General features: G+C 42.5%; 1 protein-coding gene across 1 annotated transcript; it reads right to left on the reverse strand.

The window, feature by feature from the left end:
• Window positions 1-8919: 8919 nt before the first annotated feature.
• chrna11 (cholinergic receptor, nicotinic, alpha 11) lies at window positions 8920-23939 on the reverse strand. The gene is made up of 10 exons (XM_034093869.1): window positions 23734-23939; window positions 21658-21797; window positions 21300-21344; window positions 20878-20987; window positions 20707-20786; window positions 18502-18669; window positions 18210-18404; window positions 16376-16462; window positions 14586-14695; window positions 8920-12627 (listed from the first exon to the last, which is right to left on the reverse strand). The coding sequence occupies exons 1-10, from the start codon at window positions 23783-23785 to the stop codon at window positions 11899-11901; spliced, it is 1716 nt and encodes a 571-aa protein (XP_033949760.1). The 5' UTR covers window positions 23786-23939; the 3' UTR covers window positions 8920-11898.
• Between the last annotated feature and the right edge of the window lie 412 nt (window positions 23940-24351).

Here is a 24351-nt window from a genome sequence, read left to right on the forward strand (position 1 = left end):
TGAAAGCAATAGAGTTGGTTTATCCGCTTAATGCTTAGTAGTTTTTCTTGGCTCGTTCAATACCGACTCATTCTTAACATTCACTCGCTGTCTGGCAACAACCACAAACCTGAAGTGGAGACTGATGTTTATTTTTTATTCACACTGACATTTAGAGCATAAGTTCAAGTTTCACTGGGATTAAAAATATTTATATTTTGTTGTCAGGTTTAGCTTAGCTTTCCGTTCAATAAACGTGTTAATTCACGCAGAGGTTACATCATCATTTTAGTCAGCTACCTTGGAGCATGCTGTGTGAGTGTGTGTATGCGTATGTCCTCTATGTTTATCATTGACATTGCTGATAAGCTTTTAGGCTCTGATTGGACGTGTCTGACAAGCTGTCGGTGAAAGAGCCAGAAAATAAAGATGGTGTTTTGTATCCGTATGACAGCAGAGACGCCAGACAGATGGAGACAAATAGGAGGCGTCTCCTATTGTTTAACTAACATTTACACACGCACACACACACACACACACACACACACACACACACACACACACACACACACACACACACACAACCTGCTACTCTGCGTTTATGTTTTGACAACACTTTGTAACAAGGAAAGATATAGTTTGTTATTCATCATCTAGTTGTTGCCTCTGAGGACAGGCCTCAGTTATACACAGCTTAAGGCAATATATGTATGTGTATGTTTTACAAGCACAGCACAGATAGCTGAATTGTAAAATAAATTGCAATGGATGGTCATTCTGACAGCCAGAGTAATAGCCAATTTAGAGATGGATGACATAAGAATTGGAGTTATTCAACCATGAGGGTGATTATGTTTCCCTTTTGAGGGACGGAGAGGGAGCGGCAGATCGAGCTGGTGTGACCGTGTGTGTTGGCTTTTCTGTCCTTCGGCTCGTTCGTGTGTCCAGGTTGGTCTCCCGTCATCACAGGAGGATGTGGTTGCCGTGGCAGCACCACGTTGGCTCAACACAGTGCAGCCTTTGTTCCTTTTATTCCTCTCAGCCAACTCAATCACTCCTTCCAATAATGTATTAAAGCAGTGTTTGATGTTTGTTCTCTGTCCCTGTGGCTCATGCTGCTGTGAATATGCTTTTAGAAAGCTGCTGTTCTTTTTTCTGTGTTTCGGTTTGTCTTGTCTGCGCCAGGTGCCATCTTCCGCTCAGTCACAGACAGGTGTGTGTACTGCCGTCGTCCGTTTCCGTCACCGGTGGAATAAATGTCCTTGTAACAGTGTTTAGGTGAGAGCAGAGAGACGACAGGAATGTTAAGAAGCACGTCTTTGTGTGGTTGGCCCGTGTTTGTGAGTCAGTGTAAGCTGTGCTGTGGGCTACCTGTGTTTGTGTTTGAGATGCTGGACAGCCTTGACTTGTAAGTGACTTATTATTCACAAAAAGATGATAGAATCCCCCGCAGGACATGGCAGATAACGAATGTTGGATGGTACAGCAAACATGGTGGAATCAGGCTGAAAAGTTTGTGTTCGTCAAAACCGCTCCTTTGTAAAAATGCTGTCGCTACGGTAACACATCTGTTTCTAGAATCGTGTGCCAAATCAGCGCTGATTTCCATCACATCAGTCAGCGGCAGATATTTTGTATGCTCTTTTGTTCATTTGAATTCTACAGCATTTCAGACACAGTCCAGTGTTTGAACCGGCATTTATGAGGCGGCCCAGTCGGTCTCTTTCCTTTGACACTGTTGCTTCAGTCGGAGCCGCTATGTTTAGTCTTCATCAGCGCTTTTGTGCAGGTTTGATGTTTATCGACCTCTGAATAACGCATCCGACTTGGAGGCCATTAGCTGCTGGCTCTTCCATTTCGGATTTTGGGTCCTTTCATGACTAACATGAAAGGTGGATGTAAGTGCAGTTTTAAAAAGTGTTAGCCTTTGTGTAACTAATTTGTGTCCATTGCTTTGAAACACGGGGGTTTTCCATCGCAAGTAGGCAGTGACATGAATTAAAAATCTAAGCCTTGTTTGTCTGTCTTCAGCATAACCTGTAAATAGTTGTTTTAAGAAGAAAGAGAAAATCTCTTGGACAAAATGCACTTTTGTTTCTCCAACGCAAAACTTTTATTTATTTAAACAGAAATTAGAAAGATTGGGGAAATTATAGTGTACAACGCTGGAGCCACCGCGTGGGGAACAGCTGAGTGGAGGATTATCTAACTACTCACGAAAGCTGTTTAAATCACAGGCAGCGTCTAAAAAATCCTGATGCAGAACTAGCCTACAAAATGGACATTTTATATCTTAAAAAAAACACATGAAGGTTTACTAACCAATATAAGAAAATGGAAAAAACGGTTTGAAAATGTTGTGTAGAGTAATAAATTGTAACAATATTTTAAATAAAGTTATATATTGGGAAACAAAGCTGTCGGTCTGAACTTATTTACGCTCTCAAGAACATAAAACTATGGACTCATTTTGTTTTAAGTTGGCAGTAATCTGAATGAGCTCCAGGGGTTTTTAACAGCTGTTAAATGATGAAGCACTCAGGTTGTGGTTATCAATGTATGGATTCCTTTCCTTACTGTGGGACAACGCTAATGTCAAGACATGTATTCCAATAAAGCGATAAAGCAACAGGATCGCTCCTCTGGGACTAAATACTTCCTGAAAGAAAGACGCACCTAATAAGCTTTTAATATCTCTACATTTGAATTGGTCAAAAATGTAACAGCCATGCTGAACAAATTGCTTTTGATGAATGTCTCTTTTGCGAGCTGCCAAGCAAGGTGATGGCACTCCCATTCATGCACCTCATTCAGTCTCGAGGTTCATTTTAACCGCCTCACATTTAAATGAGTAATTTGTTCATGTGTGGGAGGCATTTATGCAAATGTATTTGTTTTGTCGCTTGTGGTAAATGCTAAGTTCAACGCTGAATTATAAGTCTATATGTGACAGAATGAGGTGTTTAAGCAACTTTTGTTTTTCTCAACGCTTCGAACAGCATTGTACAGCCTGCTGGGAGAGGTGACGAGGAACAGATGCAACGGTTTGCTGGCAGGAATAATGTCCCCTCATCCCCACTTCTGCGGCTTAAAGGGGTTTGAGATACATTTTAGAGAACGTCACTACTTTTTTTGGAGCCGAACAAATGACAGAACAGACCACATGGACCGTCTGATTAGAAGTTACTTCATTTATGAACAGCCATGCTTTGTGGCAGTGCTTCATAGCATACTATCCAGTCTTTAACAATGCAAATGTCCTGTCTGAGAATGCCCTCCGGTCTGCAGGAAAGGGAACATTGCTGTACAGTATAACGGGTCCCATGGCAGGGAGCGCGGCATAAAAGGTCCACAGCACATTATTCTATCAGGGCAACGGGTACGCTGACATGTTCATCGTGACATGCTGTACAGATCTTCACGTCGGTCACTGTGGGAAACTGAGGGACTTAATTCAAAACAAAAATACAGAGACTCTTAATGCACCCAGTGGAACCAAGCCCATAAAAACCAGTGTGCATTCATTGGCACTGCCGAGGTGAAAATACTCATCTCATTAAAGCTGTCTCGCGTGGGCACTATATGCTGACTGCAGCCTGCCAGCCTCACCACCTGCCCTCACTTTCTGTTTTTCTGACGCCAAAGTCGGAGGGAAGGTATATTTTGAACCATACTTCCATACTCATCTATCAGGTGTGACTATTGACATATAGTTAATCTGTTTTAGTACTATAAACTTAGACTAAGTAGCCTTTTAATAATATGTAGCTACCAGGAGCAACTGTGCTGTGTTTTTTTTCTTAATATGGAATATATATGGCAGGGGTGTCCAAACTACGGCCCGGGTGCAAAATGCGGCCCGCGGACCATTTTGAATCGGCCCTCAGCAAATTCAAAAGTATAATGAAATATGGCCCACAAATTAAACATCTGCTCTTGTACTTCTTAAATATGTTCTAATATATAACAGTATTATGTGTTATTTAGCCCAATGTTCAAATGTGTGTAGCCTTTATTTATCCAGGTAAAAAATCCCATTGAGATCAACGATCTCTTTTACAAGGGAGACCTGCCGCACATTGGTTACACATGTAACAGAAAAAAAGGACACATACAACATAAGGACAGGGGTACAATTGTACCTTATTCAAGACCGGTACCAGGAGTATCAAATATCATTTCATCAAGCTGTGCTTTAAAATTATGCAGGGGAACCAAAATGCTCATTTTCAAAGTGTTCCAAGCTAGAGGAGCTGCGCACATAAACGCTTTAGTGCCCAAAACAGTCCTCGCACTTGGTACATGTAATAAAAACACATCCTGGGATCTCAGGCAATAGCTACTTGCGACTCTCTGTGATATCAGTGAGCAGATGTAAGGTGGTAGTTTACCCAGCATGGCTTTGTATATGAACATGTACCAATGACTGAGTCTCCGTACAGTAAGTGATGGCAGACCTGCCTTGGCATACAGGGTGCAGTGATGAGGAAGTGCTTTACAGTTTGTAACAAATCTCAGAGCACTGTGATAGGCGGCATCTAACTTGATCAGGCAATGGGCAGGTGCATTCATATAGACCAGATCACCGTAGTCCAGCACAGGTAAAAAGGTCACAGAGACTAGCATTGTCCTGGCCTCAAGCGAGAAACAGGACTTGTTTCTGAAAAAGAAACCTAGCTTCACTCTCAGCTTTCTAAGCAGATTATTGACCTGAGGTTTAAAATAGAGACAATCATCAAGCCAGATGGCAAGGTATTTATAACAAGTAACCACTTCAAGTACTTTTCCTTGTGTAGTAACAATATCCAAAGTGGTCTCCGGTAAATACATTCGAGAACATTTTCTAACAAATCTTAGTTGTAAAAAAGCCCAATGACACATTTCATAACAACCTTGAAATATACGTGACAAAAGTTTTCAAAACCGTTTCTAGTCTTCGACATTTCCAGACAAGTGGCTACTGAAATCAATCTTGCTGCTGTCTGTGCAATGTACTCGGCGCGTCTTTTTTTTTTTGCTTACTTTAACATAATTTTTCATGGTGGGGCTAAGCCATTTCTTGGTATGGCTGTAGCTTACCCCAGCCATCGGGACGTTCGGGACGAATCCCCATGGGCCGGTCGGACGATGTGGGCCGGTCGGATAAGTCACTAGCACCTCCCCCGTTGACAATTTACTAGCGGTACAGAAGTGGGCCGGTCGGATAAGTCACTAGCCCCCCCCCCGTTGACAAACACCTCAAGGTTCTTGAATGGTCATCTTGGCTTGGCTCTGGTCACCCTGATGGACTGCTTGGACGCTTGTTCAAGGATATACTGAGTACCATTCTGTCAAGTCTTTCATTTATGTCTGAGAAAAGCTTTTATGTTTAAATATGTGTATCAGTCATACTAAATAGTAATTATTTTGAGTCCTGATTTTCTTGATGTGTGAATAAAATGTTTTGCTTGGTTCTGTTGCATCTTACTTTGCATTTCTTGTGAAAAATGTGTATTAGGTCAGCGTGAATGTTATAACTCATTCATAAATGGGAATGGGTTTTATACTTTACAATAAGGCTCCCTTTTCGCAGTTATAAATGTTAGTAACTCATTCATAGATGGTCATAAGAGATGCCAAGAAACATCAAGATGGAAGGGGGGAATCAACTCAGTGAGCAACAGATACGAAGGATGCTGGCTGATGAAGAAGACGAAGTAAGCTAAGTAGCCAATGCTATTTCCACCTACTAATGGTAGTGTTGTATTTATGCTTGAGGGGCATTTTTAAATAGTCTTCAAACCAACAATTACTTTAATTTTGTATCAACCGATTAGATGTTTGGTCTATAAAATGGAATGGAATTGTGAAAAATGTCTATCCTTGTTTTCAATGCCCAATATTCCATCCCCTGTCTTGAATTGTCCACAATCAAAGGTATTACATTTTATGACAGAGAACAATAAACATACAGAAAATATTCACATGTAAAAACCTGGAATCCTGACTTTGTTTTTCTCAAAAATGTAGTCAAATCAATTAATTGAGTTGATATATTTAATACTTGACCACTGATTGATTCGTCTTTGCAGCTCTGTTTTGAATGTAAGACGTTTTGTTGTTATCAAATATATTAACGCTTTGGTGTTGCTACATTTAGTGGAAAAATACCTCTTCTGTCTTTGAACCTTCAAGATGTCTATCGTAAGTCGAAAGAGAAACTTTAAAGAAGAACTATAGAAATACATTTCATAAACCCAGCTGATGCACATTGAATCAATCCTTACCGGCATCATTTAATCGGTTTCAGTTCGTGAACAGTCTAAAGTGAGAGCAGAGAATCAAGACCTAAGAAACATCAACAGGCAATGGTTGAATATTGTTGACGTGTATCCCACTACACGTCAACAATATTCAACCATTGCCTGTGAAGAAAAAAAGGTGATCCCTTTTCTCATGAATTGAGTACTTCTACTGAATAGTGGCCTTTGTGCCGCTGCCACATCCTTAGAGCGGCTGCTGATCTGGTTGGAGCACCTCAGGGGAAATCCACTAAATATGCATCTGTGTTGAGATTTAGTGAAAACTGTGTGTCTGCAGCATGCCATTCTCAAGACTCGGATTTCTTTTTACTTGCTTGTTTATTTCTCATCCAAGCCGCTTTTTTCACCTCCTCAGGATAGGAATATCTTAAATCTCAAATAGTGTTATATAACACACTTGTAATTATGCCATGTATAATTAAAAGGCTTAACAGCTTCAAGTCTTGACTCCGAACGCCCTTTATGGAAGGCTGTGCTGGATTATCCCCGTTTGTTTTTGTCCATTGAGTTGCACTGCATTGCAACATAAGGCAACTGAGGGCGAGTGAGTTGTGTAAGATAAATATGTCCCACAGACTTTAGTTGTGTGTCATGAAATTGATATGACCATTTATGCATAATATTAGTTTCTGGAGTTGCATCAAATGACAGCACCTTTGCATCACCATAAAGCGCAACACATGCTTCTATCAGTTTTTAATTAACACGCTTTTGATATGATTTATTGTACCTCTATAATTGTGAGGGAAATAAACAGAATAAAATAAAAAAAACAAGCCTCCTTATAAGACTCCGTGATTATTCCAGGCTGATTGCATTTGATCTGGAGTTTCCTCACATTAAAGCATAACATAGCAGCTCAACCTTGACTTTGCTCACTCTTTTCCCCTCATGTAATTAGACACCATTACAGGGGCTCACCATTTTGCACAGTATTTTACTCAGCAGGAAGAGTTCTACTCACCCTGTGAAAATTATAATGAATCAAAATTGCTTTAAAGAAATTAATGATCAGATGAGTATTAGTTCATAATTCACTGTGCAAGCGACGTAGATAAAACGGTATTGATTTATGAAAGAGAGTAAAGAGCCCCGGTAACTGAATATATGCCTTTGCCGATGCTTTCCGGTCCCTGAGTACACGTTTGTTTTAAGGAACCTCATGAATGAATGTATGTGTTGTTACCATAGGGAGTCACAGCCACCATTGACATATTGTTACTTTAAGAGGTCGGTGTTCCTGAGGTCGGACACCTCGTCTCCACTTAGCCTCGCGACTGCGACGGCCCGGCTGGTTATACAGCGGTCTGTAAAGTGAGTCAATGTGGCTTGGCAGGATTAATCAAGCCTAACGACACATCTGTAGGTAGGCTCGCTGGGAGGAGTGAGCATCCATCACCGTCTGGACCATCGCTCCCTCTCTTTCTCCCTCTCCCTCTCTCTCTCTCTGCTTCTCGTCAGCTGTATCGACCCACACTTTGGGCCCTTGGTAATTAAAAGGCATTGATCTGCCTCAGCCGCAAGATGTCGGGAGCTTCCTTGCAGCAGAGTGCGTGGAGACCCTCGGACAGAACAGGTGTGCATGCACAGGGGTGGTGCACCTGAATGTTGTTCAACATGCCTGCTGTTAAAGTGTTGTGCACGTGTTTGATGCAGGTCATGATCAATGTGTGTGTATGCATGTGATTGCTTTGTTTTTGTCCGTGTCTATATGTATTGCAAGTTGATTTGTATACTTGGCAGTTATGGCATCTTTTTAGCTTTTATATCGCCACCCTGTGTACACAATAATAGATCTGTATGAGGCCCAAATGTGCCTCCAGTGAGATGCAGCTAAATGACCCATCTGGTATCATATCTGAGGGCTGGGAGAAAGCTTGAGGCCAGCCTGCTCTTATTACATTTGAATTGTGGGGAGAGAAAAAGAAAAAGAACTAATTGATTCTATGCGTACTCAGACCCCGAGGCTCATCTTTCCCATGGACACACATGCAACACGCACAATCTCCACACACTCTTCCTTTATTCCATCTGAGTGAACACAGTAAATCTAAGGGCTGCTAGATTGCTGGCGCTGCACATTTTTCGACCTCGGAGAGAAAAAGAGTCAGCCCTTCGAACAGGGGGCCTTGGCGGGGCTAAAGAAGGGCAGCACACTATAAACACACCTCTGACTGTCTGGCTCGCTGACTGAGTGACACACTGAGGACCACACACATTCCCCACACTTGATTGACATATGGTTGCATGAAAATATGTCTCTAATTTCTGTTTATTTCTGCAGTATATGTTGTCCCTTGGTGTGATATACTGCAGTGGCCTTTCATTTGATGCATGTGACTGAGTTACGCTTGTCTGAGCTCCCATCTCTGCTGCCTCTGTCCCTCATAAACCCGATGAGTTACCTAGTATGCCCCCCTCTTTCCTCTATTAACCCTCCCTTCCTCTGCCTCCCCATCTCATCCCTTCCTCTCTCCTTCCTGAACGAGTGATCAATTAAGGCCCTGTCCAGCTCTCACAGCGCGTCAGCACTTTCTCTCCCCCTGCTATCCCCTCTCTCCGTCATTGTTCTCTTCTTTTTGGGTGTTGGGCCAGCCACTGTCAAATCAGAGAGACGGGGAACAGACCAAAGGTGGTAGAAAAATGAGACAATCCTTTATTTTCAGGGTGATAAAGTGTTCTGTACAGATGTGAGTGTTTAGTTGTCAGTATGTGCTGGAAGGACAACGTCCTTCTACAAACCCCCCGGCAAGAAGTTTACTTTTTGACTGCTAGGAAACCTTACGGGAGAGGAGACAGAAAATGAAGAAAAAATATATAAAGAATTGTACAACACTCTCTACCCTGTATGTAGCAGTTCAGAGTGAAATAATACATATGCAAATTCACTAGTGATAATAGTGTATCAGGAATGTAGGTAACTCATTAAGACTATTAATTAATGTATGTGTTAAAGCAAACCGAGAGAGATTTCTTAAAGAAGAATCTGCAGATATTGTACATTTAACTAATTGTCATAAAATCCCATGAAAATACCAAAACCTACGGCACAATTATTCTCTTAACAAGTGTTGACTGTGTGACCGAAGCATAATATAGCTTTTCCTAAGACCTCCAGTGTTTGTATCACTTTAATGAGCCACATTGTTGTACTGGGTACAATTATACTTTATTTCAATGAAAATGGCCACTGTAGTGAATTACCATCCTGCACACACAACAACTCGCTAAATCACCGATGTGTATTAATCCACAGCTGGAAATAGTCCCAAACAAACAGTTTGACTACTATACTTGTGACATGTTTCTAAGTTTGTCTGCATTGTAAACATTTAAGGTTGAGGATCCGTGCCATGGCCGTGTAGGGAAGCTTTGAGAGGCTGGATTTATTGTAGGTTTAAGTTGTTTTATGGGATTTTTGGAATATATGAAAAATATACAGTAAGTTCGGTCTTCGCTTCAAAGGCTTATTTTTTGAGGAAATGTAGTTGTCGGGCAAAAAAAGAAAAAGCTTAGCTTACTTTGCTAATTTCATTGTGTTTCAAAACGTACACAAATGTAGAGAAACATAAATGATTGGTAAAACATTTGTTTTCAGTTATGTTATTTAAAGGGGATTGTTAGGCTGGGGACCTTCATGTGCATGACACAATATACCACTATTGATACAGAACAAATACAGAAAAATCCTACAGTTGAAAATGTTTTCCTGACAATTCTATATTTATTTTCAGTGGCTGTGCACAATAGCTATCCACATGAAAACTAATATTAAAGAGAGCGACACTCTCTTAGAGTTAGTTGAACATCGATAGACTCAGCAATGACCTGTGCTGAATTGCACGGAGAAGAGTTGTTAAATGTACACTTTCAGCTGGATCTATTTCGCTTTAAGCTTCATTTTTGAATGACTCATCCTTCTCTTATAATATTGGGCTGTGTCCAAACTCACTCTTATTAACTCGTGCCACACATACTTCACTTCAGCTTAAGGTCAATATAGTTAAACAAGAATGATTTTGGACAAAGCTTCAGCGAGTACAAAGAATGGAGATATGAGGTTTGTCATTTGACTAATTGCTCTGTTCACTGTAATGTTGTAATACAGCTTGTATTACTTTGGTCAGGTTGGACAGTCATCCTTAACATCTTTACATTCAACCTACTGTTTGTACATCCATGAATTATAGTCCACCTTCCATTCAGCAAACATTAATACTACTTGCAGACAACACAATTCCCCTCAAACCTAAACTAATTACATACATATTTAGTTTGTTGGTATCCACATTTCTACAGATGCTCTGTCGCTGAAGGCCATACTCTGAAATCAAACCTGTTAATCAACTGTACTGAAATTAATCGAAGTAAAATTCCCATCTGTTTCATTCTGGGTCGATCTGAATCACTCAAGAATCTGAACATCATTGAAGGGTTCAGACAGAAATGTGATTGGATGTTGCTTCTCCGTACACATTTGAGGGTTGTTGCATGATCTTAAACCTTTCGCGGGCCTCTCGTGTTCTTTTAAAGACCTGACCGCCCATTGCAGTTATGACACGTTTAATTTGAAATCCAATAAGATCCGTTCGGTTACTGCCTCGTGAGTTCTTATTGGCTCAAGCCTCCACCGCGGTGCAGCTACTGGGCTGCTGATGACCGGTTAATTGAGTTTCCCGGTGGTGATAAGCACTGCACGCTGTGCCCGCTGCTGAGGAGCTTTTGATCTCTGCTGATTGGTGCAGATTGGCAATCGTCTCAAAGAGATAAGGGTAAGGGATAAGTGGTTTTCAAGCAGAGAGGGGACTTCATCCTTTAAAAGCTTATTAGTCCTAAAGATTATCTCAAGGTCTTTCAATTTGATGGTCATTAAATGGATGTGACTGAATAGATAAGGTCCTCCTCTGTTCCTCTCTGCTTACTGATCTTCCATCAACTTTTGTATATCCAGGCATCACGCTGTTTACTCCGCCTAACTCTGCCACACGAGATGAAGTCTAGTTACTCACTCTTTTAAAATAAAAATATTTCTCGTCTCCCCCAGCCCTCTCCTCCTCCCATCACTTTAAATGATGCAGTCCGTTCTCAAAAAGTGGTAGTGAAGAACTGTTTTCCCTCTTTAAGAAAATACAGCCCAATGTCCGTCTTATTTATCCGTCTCTATCTGCCTGTCGCTTTCCCTCTTACTCTTTCAATCTCTCCAGTGCTTTAAGAGCTTTCTCACTTGAGGTTGCATTGGACTGATCTTGTTCTTTATTTCTTTTTTTGACTCATTTGTTCCCCTTGTTTTGTGGGAAAATACTTTGAATTAACAAAAGAATGAATTTCACCTTGTCAAGAATCTGATAAAGCACCCTGCTCACCCTAAACATATACTCTGTATTCCCTTCCTTATCTGTTTTCTTCTTATATGTCAGTTACAAAACAGTCCTGTACTGCAAAGAACACCATTTTTTTAATTTCTATTTTCGAGTTCCTCGCAATCACAAATCACAGAGACTACAGTCCGCGGGAAATTGTATTTCCTTGTATCCGGGCCCACTCCATTCTTCAGCCTATATTTAATTTCCCTCATCCTTTCCTTCACGCTTCTCTTCATCTTTTTTCCTTTTTGCTTTCATACAAAGTCTTTTGAAACAGCAGTCGCAAAGTTCGGAGCAGACATGAGGATAGAGATGGTGCAAATGATGTTGAAAATGCTGAACGCCACCAAACACAAACGATCAATCACAGCGCCTGCAAATTTCCACTGGTCTGCAACGCTCTCGGTTTCGTCCTGCTCCCGGAAATGGTCTGCCATGTAACGCACCTCCTCCAAGATGGCCTGTAACTGTGGGTCTCCTATACCTGCATTCAAGCAACCTCCGGTTCCACCTCCAAAGCCCCCCCCACTGGACACTGTGCTGGGGCAGCCTACAGTATCCATGTTGGGGGTAGGAGGTGGTGGGGAGCTGCAGAACTGAGACGGGAGGTGAGGAGGCGGGCTTCCTGCTACACGTGTAGGCCCTGCAGACATGTTATGTCTCTGGAGAGGCTCTGAGAGAATTGAAGGGTCCTCCATGCTCTGGTAGCCCATGTAAAGAAGGTTCCCGTTGTTGTTGGCGCTGGTTTGGGCATGAAGGTGAGGATGCCCCGCGTGGAGGGGCCCTGTGTGCAGAGAAGACAGGTTCTGTGGGTGCAGCGGATGCAGGGTGGGGTCTTGTGGATTTGTGATGCTCCCAGTCTGCGAGCCCGAGGAACAGCGGCGTAAGTGGGCGGCACACGGGGGCCGTTCTGGGTCATCGTTCTCTCCTGGTCGCTTCATACGCAAGAACCATGCTACCCACTGCAGCAAGACCAGCTGCACCTGTAGAGAGAAGAAGAGAGGAACTAAAGCCTCTTTCACACGTGCACTGCAACCATGAAATTAGACATTACTCGTAGGGGCTTTATGTCGTAATGCAAATGTTTGGATGGAAAACACTCACCAAATCTCTAACTAGAGGGAATGAGATTTGGAAACGTCTGAATGTAAGGGCCAATGCTCAAATTGTCATAAAAATGACACAGATTATAAAACTGGCATGTGCCCCCGGTGTAATCCGACTCAATGCATGCCTCCTACACGGTCTCCCTTGGTGCCAACCCTTGCCTGAAGCTAACTGAGTACACGTGTGACACGGACAATCCTCTGTTGTGTTCTACATGTGTGAAAAGGAAAACTACGGAAAGTGATTTTCCTCGTGTCCACTGCATATGAGAAAACGGCGAAAAACATTTAAAGATGAGAGTGGTGGACAGCTAGTAGAAGAGTCAAAGAGCACAAAAGCATTAAAGAAGGTAAAAGAAAACGTAAAAAAGCGGTAAAGCTATGAGAGCATTGAAAACCACCTACACGTCTTGACCTTAAAATAACACGGGTTCAGACGGGTGAACAGCCTCAAATGTCTTGGATTGATGGTCGGTGCTGTTTCCCCCCTGCATCTTGTTTCATAATGCAGTCGTGCTTGAATAAGTAGAAGTATCAAATCCTCGCTAGGACTCCCAGTTAAAGTGGGGCAAAGAAGATTTTTAGCTTAAAATATATTTCCTGCAAGAGGATACTTACAAAGACAGCATTCCATTTAAAGGGGGGAATTATTGAGATTCACTGTCAGATAGCAGTGCACTGCGCCTCCGATAATGTCTCAACAGACTGCAGCATACATTTAAGGCAAGATAAGCTTCTCGCGAGTTGGTACGAATGTAAAGCTTGTGTTCTACTTGTTTCCTCTTTTCTCCTCTTACAAATCCTGAAACAAAACTCCCTTGTAAACAGACTGCATGTCCCCTAAAAGGGCATATTGGCCCAAAAGCGTCCAGATGGGTGGTTGGCATCTAATGGGAAGCTACTGTCCAGATGACTGCTTAATTACTTTCCACCTAGTGTGTTTACTGGCCAGGTAGCAGTCCCTGTTGCTGCTGCCTCAGATATTTTTGTCTGCAATTGCAATTATGAACTGTGCTGGTTCGATGCACTCATCTGAACCACATCAATTAGCTTGTTAATTGGCGACAGAATGCCTGAAAAGGGCATCCATCAACCTCATGTCCTTCCATCTGTCGATATATGCGGCATCTGCACCCTGATGCAACAAAGCTTTTTGTAGATGTATTGACAAAAGTAGACCTGTCAACTTTGATATGCCAATCAATATGCCTTCCTACAGTATATTTCATTTGATTAGTATTACAGAGAATGTATATTATTTTGGTAACCAGCCATTTGCTAATCATTTAAATGAAGCCTACCATGTTTTCACGTTTTCTCCACGATTGACATTTTTATGTGCGCATTAGAACAAAACTTTTGTTAATAAAAAAAGGCTTCATGCATTTTTAATCATTAAACATAAGGAGTGAGAGAAAAATTCAAATAACATCCGCCCACATACAGTATCTAAAGCACTTTGAAACACACTCCTGTTGAAGTCTGTTGTCAGGCAGTCTGGCACCGCGATGAGTCACAGCCCGAAGAAGTCGGGAAATTAGTGGAGAGCAGAAACTGGCAGAAGGGAACAGGTAGCACTGACGGATGGATGAAATGTTGCTGAAAATGGCAGCGCATGATACGAATTATGATGGCAAATTGAGATTAATAATATGAATATATCTTATCTGAAATGAGAGACCTCCGTGACCCGACCACGGATAAGTGGGAGAAGATGGATGGATGGATGGATGGAAATGGGAGACAACAATTTATAGTGCTTAACCAGCTGGAAAGCATGGTGTCTAAGTAATGATGCACTTGAGGTTATGATAAAGACTTTGAGCACAGCTCACCCATTTTGGCATGTTTCCTCCATTTGGATCATGGTGATGATACTGCAGAACGACTACAGTGGCCATGACGGACATCCCAACGATGATCATTATACTGGCAAAGTACTGACCTGGGCAGAGTAGAAACAGAAATATGACGTAATTTTACATCCTAATACACATCATTTCCCTGGCTTATTGACAGCCACAGTGGCCATAATAATAATAATAATAATAATTTCAATTTATATAGCGCCTTTCACGAAACCCAAGGACGCTTTACAATGGGAAGTAACAAAACAAAAGGTAATAATAAACATACAGAGCAATAGCAGGAAATAAGTGACTGTAAATTAGTTGAGGCCAAAGGCCTGAGTGAACAGTGTTTGAGGTGTTCTTTGAAGGTGTCCAGAGTGTCTGCATTCCTGATTGCAGAGGGCAGAGAATTCCAGAGGGTGGGGGCTGCGACACTGAAGGCTCTGTTGCCAAATGTTTTCAGCTTGGAGCGCTGGATGGAGAGCAGCCCTTTGTCAGAGGACCGCAGGTGACGAGAGGGGGTGTAGGGCTGAAGGAGGTCAGAGATGTATGCAGGGGCTAGGGAGTGGAGAGATTTGTAGGTAGTAGTAGTAGGTTCTGATTTGGCTCACAGACCAGTGAAGGTCTCTTTGTTTTAGGCTATATTTAAAATACCCTTTCATGTTTAATTCACTTACTTATTATAAGTCGCTTTGGATAAATGAAAATAAAATGAATTGTAACAATACAATAATAATCAATTCCCTATTTCATTCAAAAAGACACATCCTTTGTTTAATTCCTTCAGGCCCATTTGGGACCTGATACCGACACGACTTGCTAGAAGCCACATAGTGTTTGTAAAATCAACAAACAGATGCACTGCATCAGGTTAGTTAATGAAAAGATCTGTGCTGAAAGCCGCATCCTGATGATAATGACTTGTTTTTTCCAAAGTTTTTAATGACCAGGATTTGTGTCTTTAGGCAATGAGAGACACATCTGTGTCTGGCTGCAGCCAGCTCTCTTAATATAATACCCAGCATGCGGGCCTGCAATCAATTCAGACTATAACTTTTTTTAAGGCAAGCAGATGGCAAAATAAATTCTGTTGGCTTTTACTTTGTACCACCGTGTCGGACAGATTTTAAAGATCTCTGTGACTAACCCAGGATTTTAAGCTATTCTAGCAGGTGTAGCTCTATAATGACAAGGTTGGTTTGTTCAGACTAACAACTATCTTATGGATTGCCAAGCAAAGGATATACAGTCATTGGTGTTCCTCAGGGCCAAGAAGATAAATATGGATGACTTTAATGATCCCCTGATTTTTTTAGTCGTGCCTCCACAATGTTGACGTTTGTGGTTTTGAGTGTAATGTCAAGTCAAAGTCCCAATTCGTCCAGCATTTGTGTTTATATATATGGTTTACAGCACTAACTAATCCCCATAAGCCTTAGCTCTGTATTTTGTGCTGGATAATGCTTGATATCATGCTAGTACACAAACCACCAGAGTTCAACCAGGAGCTAGTTCCTACTGTACACCACAACAAATCACTACTGTCAAAAATGAACACTCAAGGCCAGATATTGATTGCCGCTGTCAGATGGAAACTTGCTGTATCTTAAAGGAGTAAAACATCTTGATTTCATATTGACGATCACTCAAAGTAATTGTAGCCTTAGTGCAGGTTTTAATTTAGTTTCATAATTACAGTTAAACAACATGCTCATTAAAGACCATGAGAACCACTTGGGAACATATAGACACACATAAAACTGTCTTTTACGTACCTATGAGAGGAACAGAGTCCGATGTAGCTGGCATGATCTCTGCCACGAGCAACATGAAAACAGTAAGCGACAGCAGAACGGTGATACCTGCAGAAAGAAAGATAGATAAACATAAGAACCTTATGCTTTACCCACATTTTCATAAGCCATCAATGGTGGTACTTTCTTTTGAGACCTACATGTTGTGTGTGCGTAGTTTGTTGATTAATTATCATAATCTGGATGAGAGCACATTCAATTTATTTAAATGACCAGCAATTGCTCATACTGTACATTATTTTTGACATGCTCTACCTCTACAGCAAAACTCCATCTGCGTGCACACAAACACACACAACTCACACACTCCTGCCCTTGAACTCTTCTCCATCTCAATTTCTCCTCGCTATCTGTCTCATTTATCCGACCGACTACATTTAAGGAGTGCTTTGTTGGCATACATATCCCCATACAGAAGCATTCAATTAAACTCATGCTGAGAGATCAAATATAAATGTCCTTAAACGATATTGAGAAAATAAAAAATGCTTTTGTTATAATGCCTAATTTCTCAGAAATGACACTTCTTCTTTTTAAAAGCATGGTCCTCTCACCATAAAGACCCCAGCCACTTGGTCCGTGTCTCCTCCATCATCCCGAGTGTCAGAGTATTTTCCAGTAAGGCAGTGTGTAAGCTCTCTTCCTCTAATCAATTCACTAGCCTTAATTACACCAATAGGTTAATTGGCCGTGTGTGTAAGGCTTGGCATTATTTTCTGCAGAGAAATGCTGCGTAATGCATCCTGTGAGGTTAAAGATATGCTTTGACAATGCTGCCCGACGTCCTTCTGTGCTCCACACACCCAAGGTCTAAAATATATCCCCACAAAAATGGATCATCTTGACATAAAAATAATCAAGACTTTTCTGTTGATCGCCTATACAATGAACCGTCTTCTACTTTCAATGCAAGGCCATACAATCTGTAGTCTCTTTTTTCGTTGACTGAAAATCATCCATCTTGTGCTCCACGTTGAAGCGGATATTAAAATGTATTTGCAGATGCTGTTCAATGGCGCCACCGCATCCTCTCTCTCTGCCAGCCTATTATATTTAGGATGGGTTGTCTCCCACCTTTACCTCCTCATCAATCGTCCCCCTCTCTTTTGTGCTGTCCTGTCTCATCCTTTTCAAATTCTTCCCCTGTCTGCGCTCCCTCTTCACTACCTTCCCACTCCCATCTGTCTCTGTTCCTCCTCCTCGCATTTCTCATCTTTCTATTTCACCCTGTTATACCTCTACTCTCGCAGCTTCGCCCTCTCTCACTTTGCCCCTTTCATCCCACCCCAAAGTCTTCTGCACCAATGCTTCATTGGTTTGCCTTTAGTCTAAGAACATTTTGAAAGCTAGGTTTTTTTGGCCATCTTGCTTTACTGTATATACTTGAACGTTCACACCTTGGAGCATAGGGAACCATATAGGAGATTTGATTCAAACTCTTCATGGTTGGATGTTGAATATTGGGAGTGTTGGTGCGTTTTTCAGCTGAGTAATCAATCCTCCCCAAACGTGTGAAGGTGACTGAGGTTGTTTCACCTCCCTTGTGTTCAATTGAAGAACTGCATGTCCCCTCAGGGATAATAAAGGTCATCTTAATCCTTATCCTAATTAGTCCTGTGATGTATGCACTGAATCACTCTAGATATGAAGATATAATGGACTCACATTGAAGGTCAAACTGGTCTGCACCTAGTTCGTTCCCAAAGTTCAAACCTGAGGCGTAAAACAACAACTCCTCTTGTATCCAGCTTCTTGTCAACGTATTTCCTCCATCATGCACTTTGTATCCACTCACCCAGTGAGATCTTCTCCCCAGAGTCGGCTGGCAGCACAAAGATCAGCAGGGTCATCGAAGACAGCAACACACAGGGGATGAGCAGGTTCAGGGCGTAGTACAGGGTCCTCCGCCGTATTGTCACAACAAATGTCACATCGGGGTAAGGCTCCTTACAACAGTCATAGAAGGCCTCGCTTCTGGCGCCAGGAACCCCTGAAGAGCAGTCGAGGACAGAGAGGAATGGACCACTGCTCTGTGGATGGATGTTTTATGAGGATGCAATGCAAATGTACTGTATCACCCTACTCACCAATTAAGTCCCACTCTCCATTGGGCATGTAGGCTGAGATGTCAGCATCGTTCATCTGGAGGTCCAGCAGCCAGCCGTCATACGTCCAGGAGCCGAACTTCAGCTCACACTTCTGGATGTCAAAAGGGAACCAGCGGACGTCCACATTGCATGTGCTCATAAAGATTCCTTAGAAAAAAAAGAGAAGAAGAAAACACAAAGGGGGCAGAGGGTTAAAGCACTGCAATCAATTCACTAAATTACAGCAACATTTACCCCTGCCGCTTCCTGTACAGAGGGGACTATTCTCCGGTGGGCCACTTGTGCTTTGCTGAAATCCTGCACTGAATATCAAGGATTTTCATTCATTCTTTTCATATCCAGCCAGCTCACGGACTGAACTCAACCATGCTGCATTTTCATAAAGAACTGCTGAAGGATCTGCTGCATCACAACCACGAGGATGCACTGAGAAGGATTCTTATTAACATTGGTCATGTACCAACAATACACTGTTTTTAAGTTTGGAGACTGGAGAAGTTAAAGCAATGACTCGATTAAAAACAACCTCTCATCAAAGAAATGTCTCCCAAAAAAAGCCAGCAGTGTTTTCACCAGCAGTGTTTCAGATATTTCGCTCTGCAAACAGACACTGTCACTGCGCTATGCCTGCACACACAGCTGTTAGCAAAGCCTCGGCGGAAGGAGAACACATCAACAGTGACACTGAGAAATGAGACTGTGCGCTTCCTAATCAGATTACCAATTCTATTATGCAAAAATAAATGCCCCCAAATGCATGTGTAGGCACACGCAAGCACAAAATCCTAAAAGTGCGCTTGCTCGTTAGTTTCCACCCCCAAAGGAAGATCCTCGCAGTGGTCGCTGGCAAACGATGGCCCTTAAATGAAATGATAAAGCCCGGTTCAAACATTCAGACGCAGGCAGAACCAAAACGCCAATGAAGCCTTACAGCGCTCAAAGACATTCGTTATGAGTGGAATCAAAGCAGACTTTGGAGAGCAGAGGTTAGCAGGGAGAGGGCTGGCTTCAAAGCAGAGGTTGATCACATCAAATTAAGTACTTGCTATATATATTTATATCCAACAACTGACACCAAGCTTTTGCCTTTGCTTCATGGGGGTGATATCTGTGTGATTACTACTGTTATGAACTCTGAAGGCACTAAACCCATAATCACACTGATCGGGTCGAAGTTGTTCTGTGGGCTTGTGAGTTTTGAACCATGCCTCTCACACATATCCAGTAACCTTGAAGCAATGCTCACACATGAGACACCTGGGTTTTTCTGCAGCTTGGAATAATCTCCCTCTCCCACAGCAAGGCTCCCAAAATAAATCTCTGTCATTCTGAAAGTCGCTTCCCAAGAAGGCATTACAAGGCCCCGGAAACAAGATGTTCCCTTTGCCGATGTCACACAATCAAGACATGAGCTAAAAACATTACACCCAACCATAACACCGTTACCTCTGCAGCTGTGAGAGGTTTTTCTCTGCAAGTGGTGGTGTGCAGTCGACACCTGGATCCTCCGCCTTTGAATTATTCACTGTGTGTCAAGCTCCTGTTCCATGCCAGCCACCCACAGAGCTGTTGCCTTTATACTTCCTGATAACACCAGCCCACAAAATACCTCAGGACTTGCAACCAGGCTTGTGTGCGGGAGTTGAAATAGCTGGTTTGCTGCCTATTATTTTTCCATTTCCATCATGTAGTAAAGCCCTCTCTATATTCCACCAATGTAGACATGCCTTTCATCCATTCCCTAATTGGCTGTGATCCAGCGCATTACGGAGTTGTATTTACATTCAGCAGCAGCCTGTTAATAAACATGGCCGCTGAATACAATAGATAGTGTGTGTCTCTCTGAGAAGTCCTCAGACCTTTTACACCAGAAGGCCATTTCAAAAGACCCGTGGAACCCCAGGGGAGGTGCTTCTTTCACACTTGCACTGGTCTTGCGTTTGTGTGAAAACAGGAAAATGGCGGAAGCAAGCATATCCTATTTATAGGCGGTATTCACAACGCTGGGAATGTGTAACCAGTGAGTAACCAGGGATGCTGTGTATACTTATGAAATATGGATGTGAAATGTACAAACAGGGGAGACAAGCGAAAATTGATGTGCTGCCGCTGCATCGAAGGGAGACGAGGGAGGAATGAGGAATAGCGAGAGCAGGAATGAATAAATAAAAGGGAGGGACTCACCTGGAGGCAGATACTCTGCGTAGCCGCTGGAGTTCACCAGAACATTGGTCTTAAAGGTGGAGTCAAAGTCATCATCTGCACTGAGGAAGGGCAGGGGAGGAAGTGACACTACTTGTTGGAATACAATGTGTATGTGTGAGAGGTGTGTTAAGGTGTTTATGCGTGTTTTACCTGTTGTAGAGCAGGATGTCCGGTGTCCACACCTGGTCTGTGGTGAAGCGCAGGTTTTTCACTCCGGGATGTTCGCTCTGGTTCCACTGGAGATAATGGTCGAACCAACTCTTAAACACACACACACACACACACACACACACACACACACACACACACACACACACACACACACACACATACAGTCTGTATCCCAGTGGACGACAGTACAGGCAAACCTCTCCGTTGCATTTACCATTAGTTAAATGTAACATAATTCATATCAATCATAGAAATACCTCAAATATTGGAAGCTAAACTTTCATATCCAAGTCGAGTCTAAAGTCTTGTTATAAGTCATCAAAACAGTATTTTATTGTTTAAAAACCATGTAAACCTTTAATAGCTGCAAATTCATTCTCTTATTTCCCGGGGGTCCTTACCATCCGTAGCCACATGTTAGAGGTGAGCACCTGATTCTTCTCATCCTGCAAAACATTTAAATTATTATTATTATTTGCATTAATCATGAGGCAGATAGTACACCCTTTAGCATCCTTTACAGATTACAGAAAGGTTACCTGTAATTCATTAATGACATTTTAACATTACAGTTCATATACTTGGTTTCAAATTATGATTTTAATTCTCCCTTTTTGGGCTAATTATCGGTATTGAATAACACAACAAAACTAAAGGCTGCAAATGATTCTTGACCTTATGTCTAAGAAGCTTCATCATGCAGAGGAACATTTTATATTTGTAAATGATTGGATAATGTTCGTGAGGCGAGACACCTACCACATCCATGATCTGTATCATGCTGAGGGAGAAGATAACGGTGAGCGGGTGGGAGTCGTTGCCCACCGGCCGCTCCATCCGGTTGTAGTCCTTCAGGAGGTTCTTTAGCAGGTTCCTCTGGTGAGGACCCTGCACCGACACTGCAGAGGCAGACAACAAGATCATTTACATATGTGAAAACAAGCCGCACTCGACACCATAAAGATCCCCTGTACGTGATGTTTAGGTCACTGATACGTAACAGTCTTATTAACACAATTAGTGAGCATTTCCTGTGAAGTGAACTAATAAGAAATGACACCAATCTTCATGAAAACCTTATAAACGCATCGCTCAGGAAGCAAATCAGACTTTTGGGTGGGAGTAGAAAACATGTTGCTGATCTAATCAGAAAGCGTAGCCCTTAGGAGCGGAACCTCCTCATCTTTAAATAACCAACGAACAAGGCTACAAATAAAAGTCTTAGAGGAAAAAGAGAGAAAAAGCTTTAAATGATTAAATTAGCAGAAATAAAAAACTGATCCAAACCATCTTCCTCCATTCGTCACACTTATCTCCACTTTTAAGTTTTTCTAATCAATCTGGAGGAGAAGTCCAGCCTTTTCGTTAGATTTAATTATTTAGCAGTATTACATTTCAAATTATAATACAGAATAAAATCGGCAAACAGAAGAAATATTTGAGAAAGCGTGGAGAACAGTCAGCAAATAACAATCTAAGTAGGAAAAGGCGGAAACCTCATCGGCGCATGATTGGCACGAATAACTAGTTTGAAATGATACAAATACCAGGTGACTCCAGATGTTGATGGACTGACTGAATGAATGGAGCAGACCGTACAGTCAACCAAAAAGGTGCAGACCAAATTCAAATGTATGTCGCATCACTAAAGCTTCTTCTATCTTTCCCATAAGTGAGCCGTCACAACACATTTAGACTCCATCCAAAATCACATCTAATATCCTTGCTGAGATCAAGAGGTGCCATTTATATGACGCTGAAGTGCAGGCAATCATTCTGAAATTGTGCTCAAAACAGCTAGGACTTCTCCAGTCGGTGGAGCAATTATAAAAATGGGGTCTCGGGTTGGAGGATTTCACTCAGTCTGTTTTTATGACCTCAATAAACAGCAAGGCAGATGCAGAACACACTGCATGTGGGACATTGTCCAACAGCGTAAGATGTCTTTTGTCCCTGGCTTGAATGCTTATTTATGGGAATTGTCAGGGTTTAAGGGTCCAGAGCGTTGGCAGACATGTCCCCACACTAATGGTATTGAAAGATGGTGTCATCGAAGCAAAGTGATGGAAAAGCCCTGGAGCTTTCCTTAAATCTTAAAATGCAGTGTGCAGCAGTGCAGTCTGAAACGTGGGCCTTGTCTGTCCTCTTGTTGGACTTTCTGGTAGTACATATTCTTCTTGAAAACACAGACAAACAGAATAGCCCTGCCGGTCCTTCTGCCTATCGGGAAAGTTCACCCTCTCAGCTCTGCCATCAGCTGACGGCTCTATATTCTCTCCTGCTGCTCCGAGCCCCGTCAGCTTGGCTGCAACACGGCGTCCAACACAACAGGGGAGGCTAAATGGAAGAGTCGATCTATACATACAATTCCATTGATCTATGACCTGTTTTCCATATGGGGAAACCCCTTGTCATACATGCAGATCTGGCCAGGAGAGGCATGTGGAATGGGGGAGAAAAGAATAAAAGGTTATGACTGCTCAGGTTCTTCGACACACTGTTTCTGTCACCAGCCTCTGTGCACAGCATCAATCTAAACATCTCAAACAGAAGGGTCCAACCCATAGGTCAACCCAGCACATATATCCAGAAAGAAACAACCAGAGATGTAAACAAGAAAGCAAACAGGTGAGCAGGATTCTCACTTTTCTTCTCCCGGAGTCTTTTTTTTTTTTTACTTTGAATTCGTATTCATAGATCAGGCATCAACAGAATTGACACCATACCTACATTCCCTCTAGAATCCCCCCTTTCGGACTAAAGTCCGTAAAGGAGGCTGCAGTTGAGATTCCTGGAAACTCAACGAAAGACAGAGCGAGAGGCGATCGGGCTCACCGTGGATCAAAGCAAAGAATCCAGAGAGGAGCAGAGCCACCGAGTGCCACATCCCGGAGGTGAGGAGCAGGAGGAAAGAGGAGGATGAAGAGGAGACGCTCCGGATGCTGAAGGAGGAGGAGGAGGGGAGGGAGGGAGGAGAGATTTAGGAAGCTGCTGGAAATCCCCCGGTCTGCATCCAGTCGGCATCAGAGGGAAGGAGTGTGAGCGTGTGCTGGAAGAGCGGGGAGTTGAGAGAGGGGGGAGGAGGAAGAGGAGGAGGAGGAGGAGGAGGAGGAGGAGGAGGAGGAGGAGGAGGAGATGGTGGCTGTGGGCTCTCTCCCTGTCTCCCTGGGAGGTGGGAGGTGGGAGGTGGGACTAAAATGGAGCGCACAAGAGAAAAAGATGTCAGGGGTGGGGGGTTTAAAGGGGGTTGAATATAGAGCAGGAGGTGGAGGAGGGAGATGCTTTTTTCTTATTGGTCTCGCACCATGAGTTGACCTTTTTCAAGACATTCGAACAGGATGATGCTTAAAACCATTTAAAACACTAATGGAGAATGAATTGATAAAGTGTGGTAAATAAGGGAACAGTGGGAAGTGGAGGAGTGGGTAAAAGAAAAAAGGAAGGGGAGCCAAT

This window comes from Pseudochaenichthys georgianus, chromosome 11 (genome assembly GCF_902827115.2).
Source record: "Pseudochaenichthys georgianus chromosome 11, fPseGeo1.2, whole genome shotgun sequence".
Taxonomy (NCBI): domain Eukaryota; kingdom Metazoa; phylum Chordata; class Actinopteri; order Perciformes; family Channichthyidae; genus Pseudochaenichthys; species Pseudochaenichthys georgianus.